Raw genomic sequence first — 22,212 nt, forward strand, 5'->3', positions numbered from 1 at the left:
CATATAGCTACTAGGAATCATTGCGTAGTCAGCCTTTTTCTCAACGTATCTAGGCGGATTTTTAGGGAAGAGCTAGATTAATAACAACACGTGACGAACTTTACCTCGCGAATAACTTATCTCGCTGGCACCTGTTACCCCTTGAGCGCGCGCGCCTGACCTCGTGATGCTTCCAACCAATGAAATCACGTATAGAAAGACGTCAGAATTATCAGGCGTGACGTATAGTACTGAAGCCCTGCCCACAAAACCTCCTATATAGGAATTAACACGGGATATAGAGGGGTACAATAATTCCTATGAACGGTGTGCATTCCTGATACAACCAATACCATTTTTAATAAGATCAATTGATTAAATAATATTGTAGGACCGAGGCCCGATAGATTGCCTTATATCGGGGGTGGGGGAGGGAAACCTGGGTCTTTTTAAACCCTTTGATGTGCCTTACTACATCCCGTAGGACCAAGAGACAAATTCCAAGGTTTTCCAAACCAATAAAGTTAAACCGAAATTCTTCTGAATAGTTTATGTGAATAAAACTTTCCTTTTAAACGAAAATGGACCTTTTTGAATTTAAAAAGAAACAAAATTCTTTCCTCCTTTCAGTCTGGCTTGTAATATTAGATTGACGTAACCTTATCAAAGCCATATCAAGACAAGAGTTAAAAAAGGCTATCTGTGCACTTTCCACGTGCATCGATGTACAGCACAGGTATAAACTAGATTATATTAAGTTCAATGGGTTTTAAACCAAATGTAATATAATTCTAAAGTTTCAAAAATCCAATTACGGAGCAATCAAGGGTGAATAAATAACGACTGTCATATTTTGTCCTGAACAAAATATAATTTTTTTTAAATATATATATGGATATATACGGATATATACAGGTTGTTTCTGATAAGTCTACCATAAATTAAGAGGGATGTTCTTTGTGCGATTTTGAGTCGTAAATGTAACTTCTATCTCCATTTTGCCGTCCGAGCCACTGAGCATTTTACTTATGACCTCTTAAATTTAATTAGGAAACTAAAAGACAATGATTTCTAATTTAATTAAGGGGTCATCCCTAAAACACTAAAGTCATAACTAGAAAACGGTGTCCCTTAGGGCAAAATGGAGATAGAAGTTACTTTTTCGACTCAAAATCGCCCAAAGAACAACCCCCTTAATCTATGGCAGACTTATCAGAAACACCCTGTATATATCCATATATATTGTGCTGGTTTTTTATAAGAGACATTCTTTATATGAAAAACTACTAGTCGTTTAAGGCCGACTGGACAAAATAAAGTGCATTTTTTATATTGTAGGATCAAGTTAGATTTAGGGCAGAATCTACGCTATGATAATGGCCAAACATGGGATGGCTAGACAGTGGTCAATTCTAAGCATAAAAAGAAAGTTAAGTTCATTTTAGACGACACGGATAACCTTGGCCCTAATTCTGCTGCACAGGAGTTGAACTATAAGAAATTGGATTTTTTGTCGTTGAGTTTCCAAAAGTTGGAATTCATTTTTATTTATTTTCTTTTTTTTTGCTCAAAAAACTTGTAAGTTTTAGTTGGCAAAAAAGATAAAGCGTACTTCAAAGGGATTATAATATCTTTACGATAGATATTTCAGCGTGAGAAATTCTCAAACACACATTTGTGAAATGGACAGAAACGTTTGTCGACGCGATTAGATGCTTGGATGCATCGCGTCTTTGCAACCTTTCACTTTTTGAGAACCATTCTCTACGTTTTAAGAAGGAAGTGGGATAGAAAAAGCGATTAACATAATGCTAGCAGACGATTTTTCAATTTTTCATATTCTATAAGGTCAAAGGGTTCAAGGACAAATCCCTTGAAAATTTCTCTTAAGGAATTGCATTGTAGTAAGACCCATTTCTCTATTTTCCTATTGGTTAAGAAAATATTCCAGTAAACCTTACGAGATGGTCACGGTTGCAGTCTAGTTCCTGTTATGACGTAGATATAGAAAAATATTACGTTTCGCAAAAAGGCTTAACCGCTAACCCTAATCTTCTTAGTACGTAGTTTGTAGTCTAGAAAAACGTCCCATTGTGCAGCCTGCCGGAAAAGAGAGTTATAGCGAATAGGGACTGAGTTTTGGGACATTGGGCATAACGGCGATAAGCGACTGATAAACCGCGAAAATTCACCCCTTGTCCCACTGTTCATTCTTTGAGGGACACACTGAATCTTTTCTGGTAAGGTTTTAACAATCCCCGGAACTAAGGACATATCGAATCATATAAGTATTTCTCGCCTGTCAATTTTAGAGATTTTACGTCCATCTTCCGGTTATATACGAGTCCCTTTATGGCACAGTACGTGTCCCCCTAAGTCCTAGATTTATAAAAGCTACCAGAGGTTGTTTCACGCTGCGAGGACTCAACACCGGTAAAGGTGAAACTCGACACCTATCTTACCGGGGATTCGAATTGTTGACAGCGGGTTTACAAGATTGTACACGTCACTATGGAGTTTCAAAAAGAAACCACACGTATTAGTGAGTGACTAGAACGTGACCTTTTGTAATCTGACCTTTTTTTAAGCCTTTGTTTCAAATTAGGATTAAGCAGTTTTCGATCATAAACTTTTCCAGTAAAAGTTTTAGATGTTGGTGCGAGAAACGCGTATTATTTCGAGCATAAGTTTATAAGATATGTTCCATAAGTATGACACTACCTATACTTCGTAATGCTAGAGACTTACAGCTCGAGCTAGTTCGAGAACGACAAGCGAGAACTGACTATACACTCGGTTAAATTGCAATCCATCTTCCTATTTAGTTTGTACTATGCCATTGACAGCGCCTCACCTAGCGTCGCTTTACGAGATTCTATGACCTTCATCACTCCATGACAAGCTCTCAGTATGCAGTGACAAACTTATGGAACGTATCTTATGAACTTATGTTTCGAGTTATTTATAAATGAACATAAAAGCCTTTGTTTAAAATTTGGTTTGGGCAGTTTTTGATGAACTTTTCCAGTAAAACTTTTAGATATGGGTGCAATTAAGTTATAACGCGTAATATTTCCAGCTGTTTATAAATAGTTTTTTTACGGTCAAGTGACTTAGAAATGAATGTCCTTAGCTAAACCGTATCCTCGTAAAATGAGCGTTAATTAAGCGGGAAGTCCGGTTGGTTAATCGACGCGGGTCTCCATTAACACCGTACCGTTAAAACTAACTCGTTAATTATAACACCGACAGTAAACTATGACAATATAAGCTTGGCTTATTTAGGCCGTCCGGACTTGATTTCGCGTTTACGAATCAACCTAACCTTAAAACTAACCAGTAACAGATGTAGTCTTTGATTAAAATTCTATACTCTCGCATTTTAAAACCCAAATTAAAAATTAATTATTCTTAATTAAAACCCCGAGAGATTAAATGAAACTGATTAGAGAAGGAATAATCTAGTTTCGTCTTAATTTAAAGTCTTTGGGAACATGATAAAGATTAAATATTCTGACTGATAATAACAGATTAAAGTTACAAACGTCAAATTCTCAAGTTACAAACTTTGTTATTCCAAAACATGCTCCAATCACATTTTACGAACGCATATGATTTAATTCTTACCTTAAATTTTTAATTAAAACCTGGAAGAATAAAATAATTAAAGTTCGTGACGGTATACGAGTATCTATGGAGATAAACAAGTAAACAAGATCTGAAACAAAACCGTTCTTAATAAACTGATGACGATAAAACTTCGGATATCGAATTTCGCGTCGCTGTAAAAAAAACTTAAAAGATTGCTCTATCCGAGCGTAGTTCTCCCTGGAGCTAAGACGGAACGCGTCCGTACGGTATGGCCACAATGTTTGCTGTAGTTTGTCTCTCCTTCATTCTCGCCCCACCAACCAATCCAGCTCCAGTCACACTTCCCCCTCTTTGACCATAACTATCAGAAATTTAAACTCCAATGCCTGCTTTCTAAACGGGACGTACTCGTTTTGACATACGATAGCTGGTATCGAATTCCATTGGACTGCTACGAGAGCTCTTTGCTCTATTTCGTCATTAAATCCGTCAAAAAGCAATTAGTTTCGACCTAGCTTGAAGAAAAATACTCATCATTTCCGGAGCGGTTTTAATACTAGTTTTATTTTCCCCGCCAAATGTCTATACTCATTTACCAAGCGATCAGTCCTGAACTTTCTTTTAATAAAGATCGGTTCAAAGCGGAACTCGGGCCGAGAGCGCGACTGACCAATGGAAGACGTTTCAGAGGACTCCCAGAGCGCCCCGAGCAGAACAATGGAATTCGCTGTAAAATACTAAGGAGCTTTTGATTTACGTTCATTTCTTTTGTAGGATCAAAAATTAAGGGTTTAATTTTGATATCTATGTTCATCCCCACCCATCTTTTCTTGGCGCGAGCTAGATCCCCCAGCCTCTTTCAATCCTTTGGATCGCGAGCTTACTATACCTTCCTCCTCCTGTCACGCGCGGGAGGAGAAAAAGGCGGGAAAAGGAAACTAGGACCGAGTTTCTCGCGCGCGCCAAAAATGGATTTATATTAGAAACTTTGAGCGGGAAAACTTTTCCGGGTCGTGAATTGTGTTCCCTGATGTTTTGTACAGCTTGCTGCCGCGAAAGGGGCAGGGCAGGACATAAAAGATTCCGATGATGGAATGCGACGAAATGTATAGGAATATAGTCATACTACCGTTTCTAGAATTGTCAAAATTGTCTTACAGGGAAACAATATAGATTCCCTCCCTCCGATTGATTTATTAAGGTATTTCGGCTCAAATTTTTCAGCTTTCGATATTTTCGCCTTTGTTTCATCCGATTTATACTCTGGTAAATTAAAATTACTTGCTCGAGAAAATAAAATAAAATTTAGTATACAGGGTGTTTCTGATAAGTCTGCCATAAATTAAAGGGTGCGTTCTTTGAGTCAAATTTGAATGGAACATGACAAAGTACATAGGGGGTTCTACAACATTTATTTACGGATATATGGGCTCCAAACATTGATTGACCCCTAAACCAAGAAAGTAGTCACACGTGTGAACTAATTAGCTTCAATTTACCAGCGTACGCGCACTTTTAATAGTATACATCTGCTATAGAGGAAGGTACAACAATGTTCTTCGATTGAAGACTGACATGTCTTACGTCACAAGTGTGGCTAAATCCTTAATTGTTTTAGGGGTCAATCAATATTTGGGAGTAACTAAATGTAGTAGACCCTATGTTCTTTAACATGACCTGTGGCAACCCTGGTAACCAAACGCTGTAGACCCCATCCATATTCTTTGTCAATTCTTACTGAGTTTGATGCAAAGAACACACCCCTTTAATTTATGGCAGACTTATAAGAAACACCCTGTATAAATAAACTTTCTTTTGAAAAGCAAGAATTTCAAATTTACCTCAAAAATGTTTTCCCATACCATATTTTCACCCGAAAGATTATGAGAAACAAAAAAAAAAACTTCTGATAAGAGTCTTAGAGTTTTTTTTTTTTTTCAAGTATATGCACTTATCTTTTGCCTATAGAAAAAGCTTTGTTTAGCGTGGCAAGTCACATATTGCACCAAGAAGTGATATCTAGTTTATTGGGGAGAAGGTAAATATTTGGACACATTTCCAGCTTTATCTCCAGTCCAAACGTAGGTCCGGAGTTAATCTCCGCCTCTAAATTACAAGCAGCATCTCATAGGTTCTTGAAAACTTACGTCAGCGCGACGCGAATGACGAAAATGACGTATTTTCCGACTGAGGAGAGGCGAAATAACCCGGCCTCCTTTTTTTTTTTAAGTCCCCCCTTGTATTTTGAAAGGGGAATGGGACTATGGCGGCCGAATAGGCATCTTATACCTTCTCCCTAATAAACTAGATATCACTTCTTGATTGCACTTATGTGAATATATTTTTTCCCAATTTTAAATAGAACTAAAAAGAAAAAGAAAAAAAAAAAGATTGAAATAAGAATTTTCAAATATTCTAAGGGGAGAATCCAGTTACCCGCGAGACTTTATATTTAACTTTTACTTCTAAAATCACCTTGCACAGGGTGTTCCTAAAAAAGAGCGGTGTTACCGAAGTACCGTGGGTTCAATGGGAGATTTTGAGCCGAAAATGGAACATCTATGACATTTTGCTCTCCAAGAACCACCATTTTCAAGCCATGACTTAAGTATTTAGGGATGACACCTTAATCTTTCAATTTCTTAATTATATTTAAATCCAATTATAACTTGTAAATAGTGTCCTTAGGGAAAAATGTCATAGAAGCAGGAATGCATAGAGTTAATAAGAACCATTGTGTATCCATTTTCTCAACGTATCTCGGACTACGGATTTTGTGGGAAGAGCTATTCTAATAATTATGTATGATGAATTTTATCTCGACCATAATGTACTTGCTGTACCAGGAAGAAATGAGGTAAGATGGAGTGGAAATGATCATGCGGCACAGAAACCCTCCCAGTGTACCTCGCGCACGCCCCTACCCTTCGGTAGACGATTGTTAAGTGCTGCCACGTATCGCCATTGTATTTGTATGAGAAGTAGCTTCTATTTTTAAGACAGAGGGGGCGTCCATTATGATTAAGCACAACCCTACCCAATTGCTGAGGATGCTGGGGAGGATTTCAGTGCCGTTGGTGGGGATACAGAGGCAACGTTATAAGTATGGGGTTACCACTCCATCCCCCTGTCCTTCAAGGATGCGCCAATAGGGCAAAATGTCATAGAAGTTACATTTTCGACTCAAAGTTGCCGATAGAACCCAATGAATTTTGGTCCTACCCACCTTTTTTGGAACACTCGGTATGATATCAGAAAGTAAATTAATACAAAGTTACCAACGCTTAATCACTTCGAGTAATAAACATTCGATAAAAAGAAATCGGTATGCCTATCACATACATATAAAGAAGTATTGGGGACACACGGCGTTAAAGGGAAGAAATTGAATTTGTCCGCGAGAATTCGCTATATTTGTTGGGGAACTTTTCTCCTATGGCAAGTTTTTATACGAATACCTTTTTCATTTTGATCAAGTTATCGAGGGCCCAAATCGGGTTATATACTTCGAGCCGAGGCGACGCTTTTCAACTTGCCTTTCGATACAAAAATAATAATAAAAAAAAGAGCCAAGAATTTTTTCAATAGAGGAGATACCTGAAGCAAAAAGTTACCAAGGGACAAGAAAAAAAAAGAAAAGAAAGTATAATACCTCGAAAACTATTTTTGATATCGAAATACCTGTGAAAAATATGATTTCTACATTAAAAAAGGGAAAGAATTTTTGTCAATATTAGAGATTTTCCGGTGAAAAAAAAAAATAAAAATTAAACAACAAATAAAGCCAAGGAGTATTACAAAAAAATTTAACGTTGCGTTTTTCTGACAATTTCGAGCCAAATCCCTTTTCAGTGTTTTCACTAAAAGTTTTTGGTTTTCTTTTATTTCTTCGCTTTCTCTGAAGAGATTGATTGAAGAGAGAAAGTCTAGCAGTTCAGTTTGAATCAGTATCTTAACTTATAAAAGGCCTAACAACACTGCAAGGACGTAAGAAAGAGAAGATGGGGAATTTTCTACAGCCCCCTTCAGTGAAAATCCATGGAATCGAAATAAGACCTTTTTAACGTAGAGAGCAAGTTTGACCATTGCGCTCGTGCAAATTCACGCGCTAAAGAATTTTTTTTATCTTTTACCGCCATGTGGGTGGGACCATGTGCTTAGAAAGACGAAGGAAGGCGCGTGAAAACGAATATTCTCCCTTGTGAAAAGCACATAGCCATCCATGTGGCTAAACGGAAAATATTGAGCGCGCGGTCAAACTTCTAATAGACGTTAAAAAGGTCTTATTTTGATGTCACTATTAATCTTCCTTCGCGCAAACTATCCACAGAAATGACAGCTCTCTAAACCTACTTTTAACGCAAATTCCCGGGTAAATTGTAGGGCAAAAAAATGGGTTAAAATGTGTTAATAACCTCTCAATTTATAAACTCAACGCGGAAAGCTTCCTGATTGGTCAAAATAATAAGGGCAAACTAACCACAGAAACGGTAACTCTCTAAAATCCATTTTTAACGCAAATTCTCGAGCAATTTGTACCAAGAGGGGTTGAGATGAGTTAATAACCCCATCGATCAGGAAACTAAACTCTGAAGTCTGACAGCCTTCTGATTGGTCAAAATAATAACTCTTGGTAAAGGGTTACAGAAGTAAGTAAGTCGAATAGAAACGATATTAGAAGTTGGCTTCTTCAATAAATCTTGTCCCCCCTTATACTGACTGACTGACTCAATCGACGAATGAATCGGAAAAGAATCTTGCTTTGGCAGCAGAGGAAACACTCTAGTTGGGGTCCCCAATCCCTTGAGAAAACCTTCTATTAAACGCTCCTGGACGCAGCGGGACGGATATACAAGGTGTCTCAAAAATGGTGGTCGGACCTAAGTACAGTGGGTTCCATGGGAAATCAAATTTGAGTCGAAAATGTAACTTATACTTTGCCCATCGTTTTGAAGTTATGATTGGAGTGTTTCACGGATGACCCCTTAAATAAACGAACGTTGTAATTCAGTTTCTTACTTAAATTTAAGGGATCATCCATAAAACACTCCAATCATAACCTGTAAGCGGAGTCCCTTGGGGTGAAACGTCATAGCAATTACATTTTCGACTCAAAATTTATTGCCCATAGAACCATCCAACTGTACTTTAGTCCTAACACCTGTTTTGGAGCACCCTGTATAACGGGTGAGGTAGAAGGGGGTCACAGGTGTTCGGAACTACTTTATCGGCACCAAGATCCATTAAAAGAATTCCCCAATCCAAAACAAGCCCCCCGGTACCCGCTACAAACCAACCTTAATTCATCCATACCTTTCTGACCCAGGTTTGGTGGTTGGTTGGTTAGGTTGTTACTTTAAAAAGATTGCTCCCATAGAAAAAGAGCGGAAGGAAAAATAAGGTCCAAGAGAGCGGGTAAAAATTAATGTCTTTTGCTATCCTGACGTATCCTATTCTATCCCAATACTTCCTTGGACGATTTTTTTTCTTTCACCTCATGGGGATCATACCACAACAAAGATTAAAGTTCCTTTTACCCCCTCATCTTCTTTTAAAGGATGGGGGCAGTCCCCCTAGGCTTTTACAACGAAGAATAAAAGATCCTCCTCCCAAAAATGAGAATAGCTAAAAGCAGAAAAGAAAAGGGTTTTAACTTTTATGGACGAAAGACGAGACGTCCTTTTATTTCTATCTCCTGAAATCGATGGATTTATGGACCATTAGGGTTTAGGCGACATTTTTCTTGCGTAAGGGGGGAGGGACATGTTTATCTTTCGGGGATAATGATACTAGGTGCAATTACTGTATGGAATGATTAGTTTCTAACGGTTTTTTTAAATTAAATTTTCTTTTTGTACTAGGGGAATTTGACCCAAAGTTGACTCTCGTTAAGTTTAGTTTCATAAAATAATTTAACTTTATCCCTATAGCTACAGTCAAGAATAGATATCTAGTTTATTTGGGCAGATGCCTAAGTATTAGCGCGCCATAGTCCCAGTCCCCCTTTCAAAATACAAGGGGGGACGTAAAAGGAGGCCGGGCTATTTCGCCTCTCCTCAGTCGGAAAATAGTTAATTTTCGTCATTCGCGTCGCGCTGACGTGAGTTTTTAAGTACCAATGAGAGGCTGCTTGAAGTTTAAGGGCGGGAATTAACTCCGGACCTACGTTTGGACTGGAGATAAATCTGGAAATGTGGCGAATTTATACCTTCTCCCTAATAAACTAGATATCACTTCTTGGTACAGTAAAAATAAAGTTGAAACCATTTTTTCAGTTCTAACATTAAGGTTTTTTTAGTATATGAAACAAGCAATTAAGTTTCCGTTACAACGAGGAATGGACACTGCGCGTTTGGCTACTCCGCGAAGCACTGTAGTACAACAATTGGACGAATGCGTCAGAAGGTACTAGTCGTCCAATAGGGGTACTTCCCAGTGCTTTGCGGGAAAGCCTAACGCATAGTGTCCATTACGGAACCTTAATTGCTCGTATCTTCTTTCATATTGTAGTTAGGAACATGGTTTTAATCGATATATTCATTATTTACACACCCTTTCGATTAAAATAGAGAAAATTTTAAGCCCATGTATCTCTTTACAATTAATTCAATATTTTAACCGCGCAGTGGTTTGCACTTGGGGTAACGTAATCTTCGTCAATTTATTTTTTGTGAATAAATACACTAAAAGTGATGGAAGATAAGTGTAAGGAAGACGAGAACTTTTATCGGATGTCGATATAATAAAGAGTGCCTGCCGAGCGAGTTTTCGAAATTCAATAAGTAATCGATATATGCAACGCATTTTTCACCAGTAAGCCGCTCCGATATTGTTATACCATATAAACCCCGTGCCTCGTTAACTCGCTAAAATATATGGAGATTCTTAGAAAAACTGACAAGAGGATTGAAAATATAGAAAATAAATAAAAACTTTCGAACGAAATAAACGTTTGTTAAAATTTCTACGGACATTGCAATGCAATGCAATTAATCCTCGGAGAGAAAGAAACCGAGATATTGAAATATAAATCATTAAAAATAAATTTTAAATTCCTATCAATGATATTAAATCGGTATTTAAATAATTATAACGTACTAATTAGAAAAATCCCTATATAAATTGAAACTGTGCCCATAAATTGAAGTAAACTAAACCTTAGATCGTAGTAGAAAATACTGGGTGTCCCAGAAAGGGGTGGCAGGTCACCGAAGTACAGCGTATTCCATGATGGGCAATTTTGAGTCGAAAATGTAATTTATATGACATTTTTGTCCTAATATGGTCACCATTTAAAAGTTATAATTCATTCAGAGTACATATGATTGAAGTTTTTTACGGAAGATCCCTTAAATTTAAGTAAGAAACGAAAAGTAATGATTTCTATTTTAATTAAGGGGTCATCCGTAAAACACGCTAATCATAACTATACTAAACAGTCTTGTCCCTTGTAATAGAATTTACATTCAATTTTGACTTCGCGCGGTATTTCAGTCCTACCACTTTTTTGCAATATCCAGTATTACTTTTATGAACTTCTGATAACGCCGAAATTACTAAAAAAAAAAGAGAGGAAAAATGTTTGGGCACGGAATTCAGTAAAGCAGGGGGTTCAAGAACTAGAGATAGTGGATCATATTGACACTAGGATCTTCCTCTAAGAGCTATAGGCTATAGTACATATAAGATTTTATATAATGAAGTTCCAAATTGCTATATACTTCGAGATTTAGTTTCTCTTCCAAGAACAAATAAAGTTTTAATGGCCCAGGGGTTTAAGCCCCTACAAAGAGGACTACGTCGCGGCAAAGTGACAACGCTATGCCCTAACAAAATGCTAATTTTCTCGCCGAGGACTAAATTTATTTAAAACTAAGAAAAACGGGGTAGCCAATTAAAATCTAACCGAGATAAGATTTGAGGTCACATATTCGGTATTCACGGTGGAAAAACAAAGCGTATTTTCCCCCCAGAATGTATATAAATAGAAGAGAATCACGTCCCTGAATTAAAATTAAGGATATTTTTGAATTCTAAAATTTAGGGTACTGTCTGTTGTTTACGAAAAACTAGATAATTAGGGGGTTAATCTGTGAGCTCGCAAAGGGTCCACGAAGCTAATACTCAAAGGAATGTACAACAGTACAACCCTTATAGGAGCAGGGCCTATATCTAGCTTAACTTCCATCAAATAGAGCTAGCTCTACTGAGCAGGCCTCAATATAGTAACATTATCAGTGTATTTTGCTTACATGGGCATCAGCATTTCCTTTGAATCTATCCGCCGAGTAGTTCAACACTTACAGTCACGTGACCTTTCCCAATCACTCCAAAAACAGTAACACTACTACTTTAAAATATATTTCTTGACACTCCCCTACTTAGTGGATTGTACATCACTTTAAATGTAAACAATCGCATCAAAATTGCATATTTTCGGTTAAGGGGAATCATTATCTTAACAGCGTTAGAGATTCCCAGGCAGTGCCGTCCATAGGGTCCCATGATTTATATACAAACAGAAGTTAAGATTAGAATATTTTACGGATCACTACTTCAATTTAATTAAGAAACTGAAAGATAGTGCTAATTTGATTAAGGGGTCATCCGTAAAATACTCAAATCATAACTCGAAAACAGTGTCCCGGACGGCAAAATGGAGAGAGAACATTTTTGACTCAAAATCACCCAAAAACCATCCCCCTTAATTTACCCCAGACTCATGAGAAAAATCTTGTATATTTATTTCAACACGGGATGGGACCCAACGCCGCCTCCTATATTTTATATTAATAATATAGGACCCAATATACGGTAAGAGTTCACGTGGTCTAATGGGTAAGACGGCCCTAATTTTGGCCTGAACCGACAAAGACGTAACAGCGATGGGACAAAAACCAATTAACGATGCTAAAATTGGTACTCCACGCTACCTCTCTCTCTCATCTTTGCTACCTCTATAAGGTAAGTAAGTAAAAGCGACTCTATCGAACTTACAGTGAAGCATCAAATATTAATGTTTCTTGTAGTTCTTTTATTATTAGCCAAATTAGTTGCCCTTGAGGGGGTATAATGTTATAAGACAGTTTATTCCGTGTTTCCCCCCCCCGTTTTAATAAGGAAGGGGAGTACCCCCTTGTTGTATAACCCAATATTAACAAGGTTTCTAGCCAATCACCCTACCACCGGAACGAATAATTTGTTCCTTCGTTAATTTGGGGCTAGACTCTTCCGTTGGTTTCCCGAACACGAAGCAAAGACGGAAGGCAGGCGGCATAAGTTAAATAACGAGTTTCTTTTTTACCTTCTTCATCATCAAAGGGGTCACGCCTAAGGTTAAGTAAGGAACCGTAAGGTAACAAGATTCTGGGCTAATCTATCAAAAATGACGGAGGCTGCATGTACCTTGTCCCAAAGAAAATGATGTAACAACAAGAATAGAGAGAGTGAGAGAGAAAGAGGGATAATCAATATTGAAAGAATATTATGTATTCACGAATTAAAGGGATAAGAACGCTCGTCAATCTATAGCAACTAAATTGAAAATGACTGACCCATTGGCAAAAGTCGAAGGAGTTTCATATACCCTTTGAACTAATTTAGGATGAGAAATTTAATTTCCTAGAATGCGATGATCGCATCCTTAGAAACGTTAGATCTTCGCTAAGCCTACTTGATATCCAATACATTACGTCAAAAATGAAAGAGTCTTGAAGTAGACCCTCTCTCCTTTAAGGATTCTTTCCCGCCAAAACCCAATAAACACGTGTTATTTAGTTCGCCCACGCTCTACCATTGAACAGAGGGGTTGGACACCACAAATACTGCTAATGATATAACACCAACTACATTGCTTACAATAATGGGAAAGTATCCATCACCTTTCGTAGTATGTTACGTCAGAAGCACTTTCTTTTGTCATACCAGTTTCATTCTTGAAATGCACCGATATCCTTCAATCTTTCATTACTAGGTACTGTACCTTCTAAGAGTGGATTTCTGTATGCCAGTTCTACGGATGATTGGTTATTTCTCTTATTATTTTTTGTTTAAGAAAATAGAGATAGTGGGTTGGAAAATACACTGTTAACAGAAACATAGGCGTATTTACTGTTAAGAGACAATGAAACCATTGCAACTTTTTTGATGGACGTTTCACAGGCCTTGTCAAAAGGGATTATTTTCAGTTTCGATGGGTGTATACTATAACTACCCATTTTTACCATAATAATAATCTCCTGAGAACAAAAAGTAGGTAAATATAGGCACGAAAACTAATACTTCCCAGAAAAACGGCGGGAAAATACATCGCGAAAGAACCCGGGTTTACTATGGACCGTAAGAGGGAAGCACAAGCATGGGGGTATAGCTCAGTGGTAGAGCATTCGACTGCAGATCGAGAGGTCCCCGGTTCAAACCCGGGTGCCCCCTCTAGACTATTTTTGTTCATTTAAATTAATTAAAGGGTCAAGATAGTAACCAACATAGCTTAACTGAACTCAAAATATTGAAGTTTAACTGCTTAAAAGAGGCGCAATTATTATAAGCGCGCAATTTTTCCTTGTTAGGCCTAAACTACGTCGAGGCGTTGCAACACTGACATCTAAAAGTAATAATACAAATGAATACATTTTTTAAGTATATTAGTCCTTAATGCTTTGAATTTGAATAAATAAGCCTGATTTAAAGCTTAAAATAGTTATATAAAATAAAAAATAACTAAAATTAAAACCACGTAGACATTATAGATGGCGACAAACGCGTAGAGCAATTCCCTAACCAAATCAATATTTTTTAGGAGGTTAATGAATGGGATAATTATGTCTGTCTAAAAGTACATATCGAAATAAATCTAATAAGTAGGCTATTATTTTACTATTGCAAATTCATTCCGAAATTTTTTAGTCTTTAACCCCCGGCTCTAACTCGTACCTTACCAAAGGATGGAGGAACTCTACTGAAGAATTTCCTTTTCACGGCTAACCTATACACATCCCATTATTCATCCCCAGCTTCCAACATCCCTGATGGAGAAAATCGAATAAAAGGCGTTAAGTCTTTCTCTATTGGACTGTCCCATAGAATCCCTCCCAGCTAGTGAGCCAATAAGAACTAAGGAATAGTTGTGTAGGGATTTTCGAAGGGATGGGGGATAAAATCCAGGATTTTCTCTAATAATTAGTTTAGTTAAGTCGTCCGATGCTTTTAGACTACTACTATACTCCAGGACCTATTTCACATCTCTACGGAAAATATTAGGCCAAATTTAAGTAAGTCAATTTTTCTACCTAATTTTTGCATTGAATTTATGTTTAACCCGATAGTTACTTAGCTAAATTAAGTGTGTTCCGATTTTTCTTCCGATTTCAACCAACAAAAAACCGTGAAAATCGCTGATTAGACCTACTTATTCTTGTTATTTGTGAGAAAATAATGCACGTTATAAATCCTATATCACGCGAGTAGGCTCGAAAAATGTTTTAAAATTCTGAAATAGTGGTTAGTTTCCTTTTCAAGCCTACTTTCGCAAGACATTTGTCGGGTTTTATATGTGATACAACGGGAAAAAGCGTGAGAAAAACTATAAAAACATTTTGTAACAACGGGCTAAAAGAAAATGAATCGGGGGTCGCAAAAATTGCACTCTAGAAATCCGCAATTTAAGACAAACATATTCTTTGGTTACTAAATAGGTTCCTAAAAATCCTTCAACTAAAGAGACAACATGTCTCTTACTTCAAACGAAAGTGTGGGTCAAAAAAATACCGCTACTTCCACCAAAGATTCAACCGGAAGTGAAAAAATCTTGGGTTCATCTTCATCCTCCAACCTACAACTTAACGAAGTTAGTTCAGTTTCCGAGGGATTAACCACCATTTCGGGAGGAGAACCAATTTCGAATCGGACTTTGTCTTCCACGCATTACAAGAAATGTCGAGGGAGCAACAACAAACGAAAATTGACACTTAATACCAACCTGGCTAGAAATTTCCTGATTGGGCAAATACAACAACGGACCAGCGGCGGTCACGATCACGGGGATAAACTACCGGAAACCCCGGAACCGGAAGTGGCAGAGTCCGAATCTGAAATCGCCGATGAATTTATGGACGATGAAGATCGCTTTTGGTAAGCTGATATCCAATTTCCAATATTTCATTTAAGGGGCTTTTGTAATCAACGTAGAGTGTGGTTCACCCCTCACTGATGAGGTTGTTTAAATTCTTACGAATTTGTACCCGAAGTCATTTTCAGACTTTGGCGCTAGAAATCACCTAAAAACCGCGTTAAAATCATGCTTATAAACCTACCTCAAAAATCAGTAAAAATAGGCCTAACTTAAAGCTTAATAGATTTAAATAAAAGACCCCCCGTTCTGACGATATACCACGCATTTCCAAACCACATTAGTTTAGAGTATGGCGAAGACGAAGACGGTATTCTTTACCGCGATGAAGACGAGGAGGATGAAATGGTCAGCCGCGGTGGTGGTCAATACTACGAATCGGACGATGGTCGAGCGGCGACCCCTTCATCCTTAATCGGGGGCGCGTGCAGCAGTTGCAGCGGCGGTGACCCGTCGGACCGCTACGGGGACGAAGATGACGTTTTCTTCTCGGACGATCCAGGCGCTAGATTCGGCGCTCCTTGCAGCGTCCGGGAGTCCGAGAGAGGAGGTCCTGTAGCATCCTTCCTCTCTCCATCCTCCGAATTCCAAGCGGGGGCTATCATTCCGTCGGGAGCTCCTCAATTCGCGGGTACCCTATGGTTTCACGGACCGACTAGGCATATAACCAACAACGCGGCCGGCGCCAGAGTGACCACCGTTCCCTCGCAGCATTCCGGAACACCACCATCACCTTCCCTATATAACTCCGTAAGTAATTAAAGGATTAATTATAAATTGCATTAAAAAGAAATAAAAAAACTTTTTTTTTGTTATATTTGATTTCAAATTAGAACCGGCGATTTTTCCGTCGTAGGTCGTTCGACCCGCGTACCCGTTCCGACCCTACGACCAGTTCCGGTGCGGGTGGTGGTAACCCATCATCAACCAGTCGTAATTTAGTTCGTTCTCAATCAACCGGATTGCATTTCAACCCCAATTCGGCGTTAATTCAACACGAAGTTCAAAGTAAGTTCAAACAAATACTTTTAAAAATTAAATTAAAAAAAAATCTAACACACCAACAAAAACCCAGAATCCTACGATATTCTCCAAAAATAAAACCTATAAGATCCTATACAAAATCGACATTCAGAAAACATTTGATTGGGCGCTGCACCTAGCAATAATCCTTACACAAAAACCCCACTTTTCCAGCCGTAAACAGCAACGGTAGTCCACGTCGACTAGTCCGTCGAATGTTTACCAATAGCCGCGAACGCTGGCGTCAGCAAAACGTCAATGGCGCGTTCGCTGAGCTACGAAGACTAGTACCAACCCATCCCCCGGATAAGAAACTGAGCAAGAACGAGATACTACGTTTGGCAATTCGTTACATCAAGTTACTTACGGCGGTAGTCGAATACCAGCGCAAGGAAGCCACCTTCGATGGCTACGAAGGTCATCACAATCACCAAACGTACACGAACCCGTCAACAACAACAAGTCGCAAAAATAAAAACGGACTCGCAACGGTCACGAGTACCACCAATAACAAGAGACAGTGTTTAACCTTTGTCTCGGATACACCGGGGGTTAAAGGTCAATTAGAATCCATCGGTAACGGGGACGAAAACGCTTTCAAGTTACAAGGGGAACTCAAAATCAAAATGACAATGACTGTTAAACCCAAAGTAGAGGCCAGATCACCATCTTGTTCTCAATCTTGTAGCGTCACCAGTGGTGAGAAAAACGCGACATCCGGATCTTCGAGACATCGCGCTAACGTTACGGAATCAAAAGGTGTTAATTTAAACCAGCGATACGCGTTTCAAACACCATCGAGGATATCGTTGCACCATGGTGCAGGTAGTACCACCCAAGGATTTAGAAATGGACCTAGTTCGAGCCCAGAGTCACCCGCTTCGAGTTTAAGTAGTTTTTCAGGGGGAAGTGTTATTGGAGGCAGTGGAAGTAGTACCGATGATGGAAATGGTTAAAAAAAGGTCAGAGGTTAACGATGGAATTAGACAGAAAGGTTAGAACGTCTGAGGAATTCCTGGTTTGGTTTGTGGTTCCCTAGGCACTTTGCGTCATAAGTAATGAGTCAAAAATAAGTAAAACATGTCATGCCATAAAATTAAAGGAAATTGAAAGAAAATAAGATTTTAGTTAAATGTCTATTGTATACGCCTAAAATTTCGAAACACAGCCTAAATATGATCAATTCAACTTTGAAATGTAAACTGTAGTAGGAAATCCCGTAGCGATAGTTAAAAACTGTTTTTCTCGGTAGGGAACTAACTGTTTCTAATCACGCCGGAAGTAAATGTACCAAACCAACAGGAGGTCAATTCCAGATAAGCTTATATATACCCTTGTAAGTTAAGTTGTACTAAAAACCACCCCTAAAAAGCTATATGTACAAACCTACATCCCATTTTAAAAACCATATAATAAATTAATACTATAACAAAGATATTAATGTTTTCTATATTGCTTACTCCGCTTGGAGATGAGCTACACACAAACCCCATTCGCTTCTGAACATATTAAACCAATTATTCGTTAAGCCTAACTGGCCCTAGAAACGGAATTAAATCTTATCTTTCAAGTCAAAACATTGAAAAGCGAATCGAAAGGATAACCATATTTTCCTTTTTTTTTATAATCCCCAAATTTGTATTCATAATAAAACCGTGAAAAATCGTAGGCTTTAAACTTTTTTTTCTGGAGTCGACAATTATAGATTAAAACTGTAAATCTTTAAAATAAACAACCAGGGTCCCCTAAAAAACCAGCCATGCAAAGGGGACTGCACTTTGTTGGACAAAACGATAACTAGTCATTTCCCACGTGTTAAAGGGGGGCCCAAATCTTTTTATATTTGCTCCAGTAAACAAGCCAATTCCATTTCAATTTTATAATCGTTAAGATTTGTACGGCGCTGCCATTTTATATCCCCGGGTTTATATACGGAATCCATCCCCGCCAATTCAAAGACACGTGGCGACAACGTCAGTTCAGCACGTGCCATTTTCGCGCCAAAAAATCTCGCGCCTTAAGCTGGGTATTCAATTTTTTCTTTTTTAGCCCGCGCGTGATGATGAGAGAGACGACACTCGACAATCATATTTACGTTTAATTTCCGGCAGGGACAATTTGCTAACTTTTAACATGATAACGGGTACTTTCATGTCGAGGGGTTTATCACTTGTAAAATTTGGTATACTATTTTATGATTATTAATTAATTAAGGAGGATAATCACGAACAATATTAGATTGTCGGTATCTCGGATTTTAGGCGAACCCTGTAAATTTTCAGGGCAATTAAAATCATAATAAGGACCTCGTGAAATTTGCAGGAGAATTTCACGGTATTAATCTCACGAAACCCGAGGAAAATCTCGTGAAATATATGGGGAATTGCAAAATGAGGATTAGTTAATAATAGAAATTCAACAGGGGAAACACCCAAAATCCGTCAACGAAATCCAGCTTTAAGAGATATTCAAACCAAATTAACGAAAATGTTCAGTGATTACAAGTGACAAATGCCCCTCGAACATTGCAAAAATTATTCGCGCACCGTTTAATCGTAATGGGGTGTCAGAATGCGGGGAAGTGGAAGTAAAATGGCGTCTTTTCTGCTTGATACCAGAGAGGGAGTACTACTTCCCTACATTGAATAAAATTAAATAGGCGGAAAACCTATTAATTTCACGGCCTAACGCTTTTATTTTTACTTTTTATATCACGCGATTGCATTGTATACGTATAGCGAATTTCTCGTATCGTCCCGGTGCATTCTGGGGGAAACGTAACTAGCCATTTAAATGTGCTCCGAATTACGCGAGCAAATAATTTCATTCCCACGCTTTTTCAAATTATAGCTCACCATCTATCCCGAATTTGTATACCCCTTTAAATGTAGTAGTATTCAAAACTGAAGGTTATTCTTCAACCTCACGGATTAAGGGTGAATCCAGTGAATTTTATCATTTAAAATATTCTTAAATATAATCGCGAAGGACCTCGTGAAATTTGAGGCGAATTTCACGGTATAAATCTCACGAGACCCGAGGCAAAAATCTCGTGAAATATAGGGAATCATAAAACGATGCTAAACTAATGAGAGAATTAACTTCAATTTCAACTAGGAAACACCCAAAACCATAAAGGATTCTTAGAATTATTCAAATCATATTAATAACATTCTGTAAATCCGGCCAAATTAACTACCCCACGTGACAACTCCTTTGTAATTCATCAATCTCACGGATTAAGGGTGAATCCAGTGAATTTTAGCATTTAAAAATATTCTTAAGTATAATCGCGAAGGACCTCGTGAAATTTGAGGCGAATTTCACGGTATAAATCTCACGAGACCCGAGGTCAAATCTCGTGAAATATAGGGAATGATAAAATGAGGCTTAACTTCAATTTCAGCTAGGAAACACCCAAAATGCACGAGTAAATCTCATAAAAATCACTAAATTTCAATTTTTAAAAATAGGCCATATACCCGATTTTCACTAGCGACGTGAATCACGTGACCTAGTCCATTTCTATACTTGTGTCGTCAGATTTCGAATTTCCAAATATTTAATTAAAAAATTTAATTTTTCAGCAAGTTTCTTTTTATATATTCCACTAAATGGGCTCTTTAAATTTCTCAAAATATTCAAAAGTTGATCATGCCCATAACTGAGGGATAAGTTGGTCGCTGGTGAAATCTGGGCCGCGTTCTTTCTTGTAAAGTTAAGTACTCTTATTTATCTCGTTTTCGGATAGATTCCTGCACGTGCGAAATATTCTAGGGTAATCTAACGAATAGGGATCACGTGAAATTTGAGGGAATTTCACGGAATATCACGAGATTTGAGGCGAATCTCGTGAAAATATGGGACGAAATCAGTCAATTAAAGATCGAAAAATCGCATAAAATTATACGTAAAGGAATCACTCCGAAATCCACGAATAAATCTTATTTTTACAAATAGGCCATGTACCCGATTTTCACCAGCGACGTGACGTAACCCATATTTTTAATTGTTTCATCGGATTTCGAATTTTCAAAATTTTAATTATCATTAAGTTTCTTAGGACATTCCATTAACTAAGCTCATAAAATTTCTCAAAATATTGCAAAGTTAATTATGCCCAACATAGTTTACCTCCAGTACTTGGCCCAGACCCGGGTTCCCAGCCCTTAATGCACGAAAAATAATAGGTATCATAGGCCTAAAAACCCTACATTATACGATGTTTACAGGTCCAAAAATGATCAATTTATAAGTTCAAGGTTATGTTAGTTTTATACGTTTAAAATTTCGAATTATTGGATCCTGCAATATCTCTTACGATTAGGGTTGGAAAAAAGCCGGATTTTTTGGAAAAAAGCCAGGCCAGTGGTTTTTATTGGTTAAAACCGGCTTTTATTGGTTATAACCGGCTAAAATAAAAACAACCGATTTTTCTTATGTGATGCACTTTTTCGAAGTGAGAAATTGTCTGCTACAAACTTCTGAGATTATTTTTGAAGTTTCTACTTAGCGTTAGACTATTACTTCACAAGTTTACATAGGAATATCAGATTAAATTCATTAAAATAATGAAATAAAGATGCCAAAAACTACTTCAAGCGGAAGGAAAGAAGATCCTATTTGGAGTGAAGTTTTAAGGATTGGATCATCCTCATCGACATCAACTAAGGTTAAATGTAAATACTGTTCATGTGAAGTAAAACGTGACCAAGTAAGATCAGGGGGACGGGGGGTCAGAAAATGCAATTTTTTGCGTGACGTAGTTTATGGACGGTCCCTTAGTGCAAGACCAGAACGTATTAAAGCACATTTGTTGAAATGTCCCAAGAAATATATTGTACCGAAACAAATTTCAAGCAACATTTTAGACTCGCCTAATGATGGGGTCACACTTGATAATCTTGACATTGATTCAACGCAATCACAGTCCATGGATAAATGCTTTTTTTTAATAAAATATTTTTTTTTTTAAAAAAAGCCAAAAAAGCCGGATTTTTTCAGACGGTTATAACCGGTTAAAACCACCTGGTTAAAACCGGTATGGTTGGTTCAGTGCCAACCCTGCAAGTTACGATACCCACAAATATTAAACTTTCTACAGCCCATATCATAGTCACGTTCAACACCACTCGCGTTTACTCCTTGGTTTGTATTGTGGAGGTTTCAATGTAAGTAGGGCACGTACGTCCGCGACAAGGATGCGATTAGTCAGGAATCAGTATGAGTTTAAGCAGGGAAGGAAATGAGGTTTACTTGGGAGGTGACGGAAGGGGTGTGGGGGTCAAGTCACCTCCGGCGGACACGGGGCAGTCGGCACCTATAGGGTAGGATCGCCGACATGTGTCTTATTCCCTCAAACTTTGCCGCCAGAAGCTTGGCTTACAGGAGTGCGCCACACTCCCGGCTATACTCCTTGGTTTAGTACGCAAAACTTATCTTTCTAAAACCATTTAAATCATGCTTAATATTAACACACTTACTATAAAATC

General features: G+C 38.0%; 2 protein-coding genes and 1 non-coding gene across 9 annotated transcripts in view; 2 read left to right on the top strand and 1 right to left on the bottom strand.

Moving 5' to 3' along the window:
• Positions 1–5,230, bottom strand: part of LOC149610149 (parathyroid hormone/parathyroid hormone-related peptide receptor-like) — a 28,562-nt gene extending 23,332 nt beyond the window's left edge. For 2 of the 7 annotated variants that reach the window (XR_016376806.1, XR_016376805.1), the window contains exon 1: positions 3,607–3,980. The gene's annotated coding sequence lies outside the window, so the exon portion shown is untranslated. Of the gene's footprint in view, positions 1–3,606 lie in introns of all 7 variants that reach the window. The other 5 variants (XM_089859612.1, XR_016376804.1, XM_089859614.1 and 2 more) reach the window with 5 other exon arrangements.
• An 8,699-nt stretch (positions 5,231–13,929) lies between these two features.
• On the top strand, positions 13,930–14,001 carry TRNAC-GCA (transfer RNA cysteine (anticodon GCA)). Its single transcript has one exon. It is a non-coding gene; the product is annotated as a tRNA-Cys (tRNA).
• A 755-nt stretch (positions 14,002–14,756) lies between these two features.
• HLH3B (Helix loop helix protein 3B) lies at positions 14,757–18,155 on the top strand. The gene is made up of 5 exons (XM_089859607.1): positions 14,757–14,840; positions 15,264–15,699; positions 15,982–16,447; positions 16,531–16,705; positions 16,895–18,155. The coding sequence occupies exons 2-5, from the start codon at positions 15,296–15,298 to the stop codon at positions 17,674–17,676; spliced, it is 1,827 nt and encodes a 608-aa protein (XP_089715733.1). The 5' UTR covers positions 14,757–14,840; positions 15,264–15,295; the 3' UTR covers positions 17,677–18,155.
• Positions 18,156–22,212: the final 4,057 nt, after the last annotated feature.

This window comes from Phalangium opilio, unplaced genomic scaffold (assembly GCF_054372755.1).
Source record: "Phalangium opilio isolate 3A_F unplaced genomic scaffold, DU_Popi_V2 ptg000329l_1, whole genome shotgun sequence".
Lineage (NCBI taxonomy): Eukaryota > Metazoa > Arthropoda > Arachnida > Opiliones > Phalangiidae > Phalangium > Phalangium opilio.

Excerpts from the sequence above, each read along its gene's own strand:
- HLH3B (XM_089859607.1), top strand. The coding sequence starts at position 15,296 with ATGTCTCTTACTTCAAACGAAAGTGTGGGTCAAAAAAATACCGCTACT. Across the intron at positions 15,700-15,981 it reads GACGATGAAGATCGCTTTTG|TTTAGAGTATGGCGAAGACG; the intron begins GTAAGCTGATAT and ends AAACCACATTAG. Across the intron at positions 16,448-16,530 it reads CACCTTCCCTATATAACTCC|AACCGGCGATTTTTCCGTCG; the intron begins GTAAGTAATTAA and ends ATTTCAAATTAG.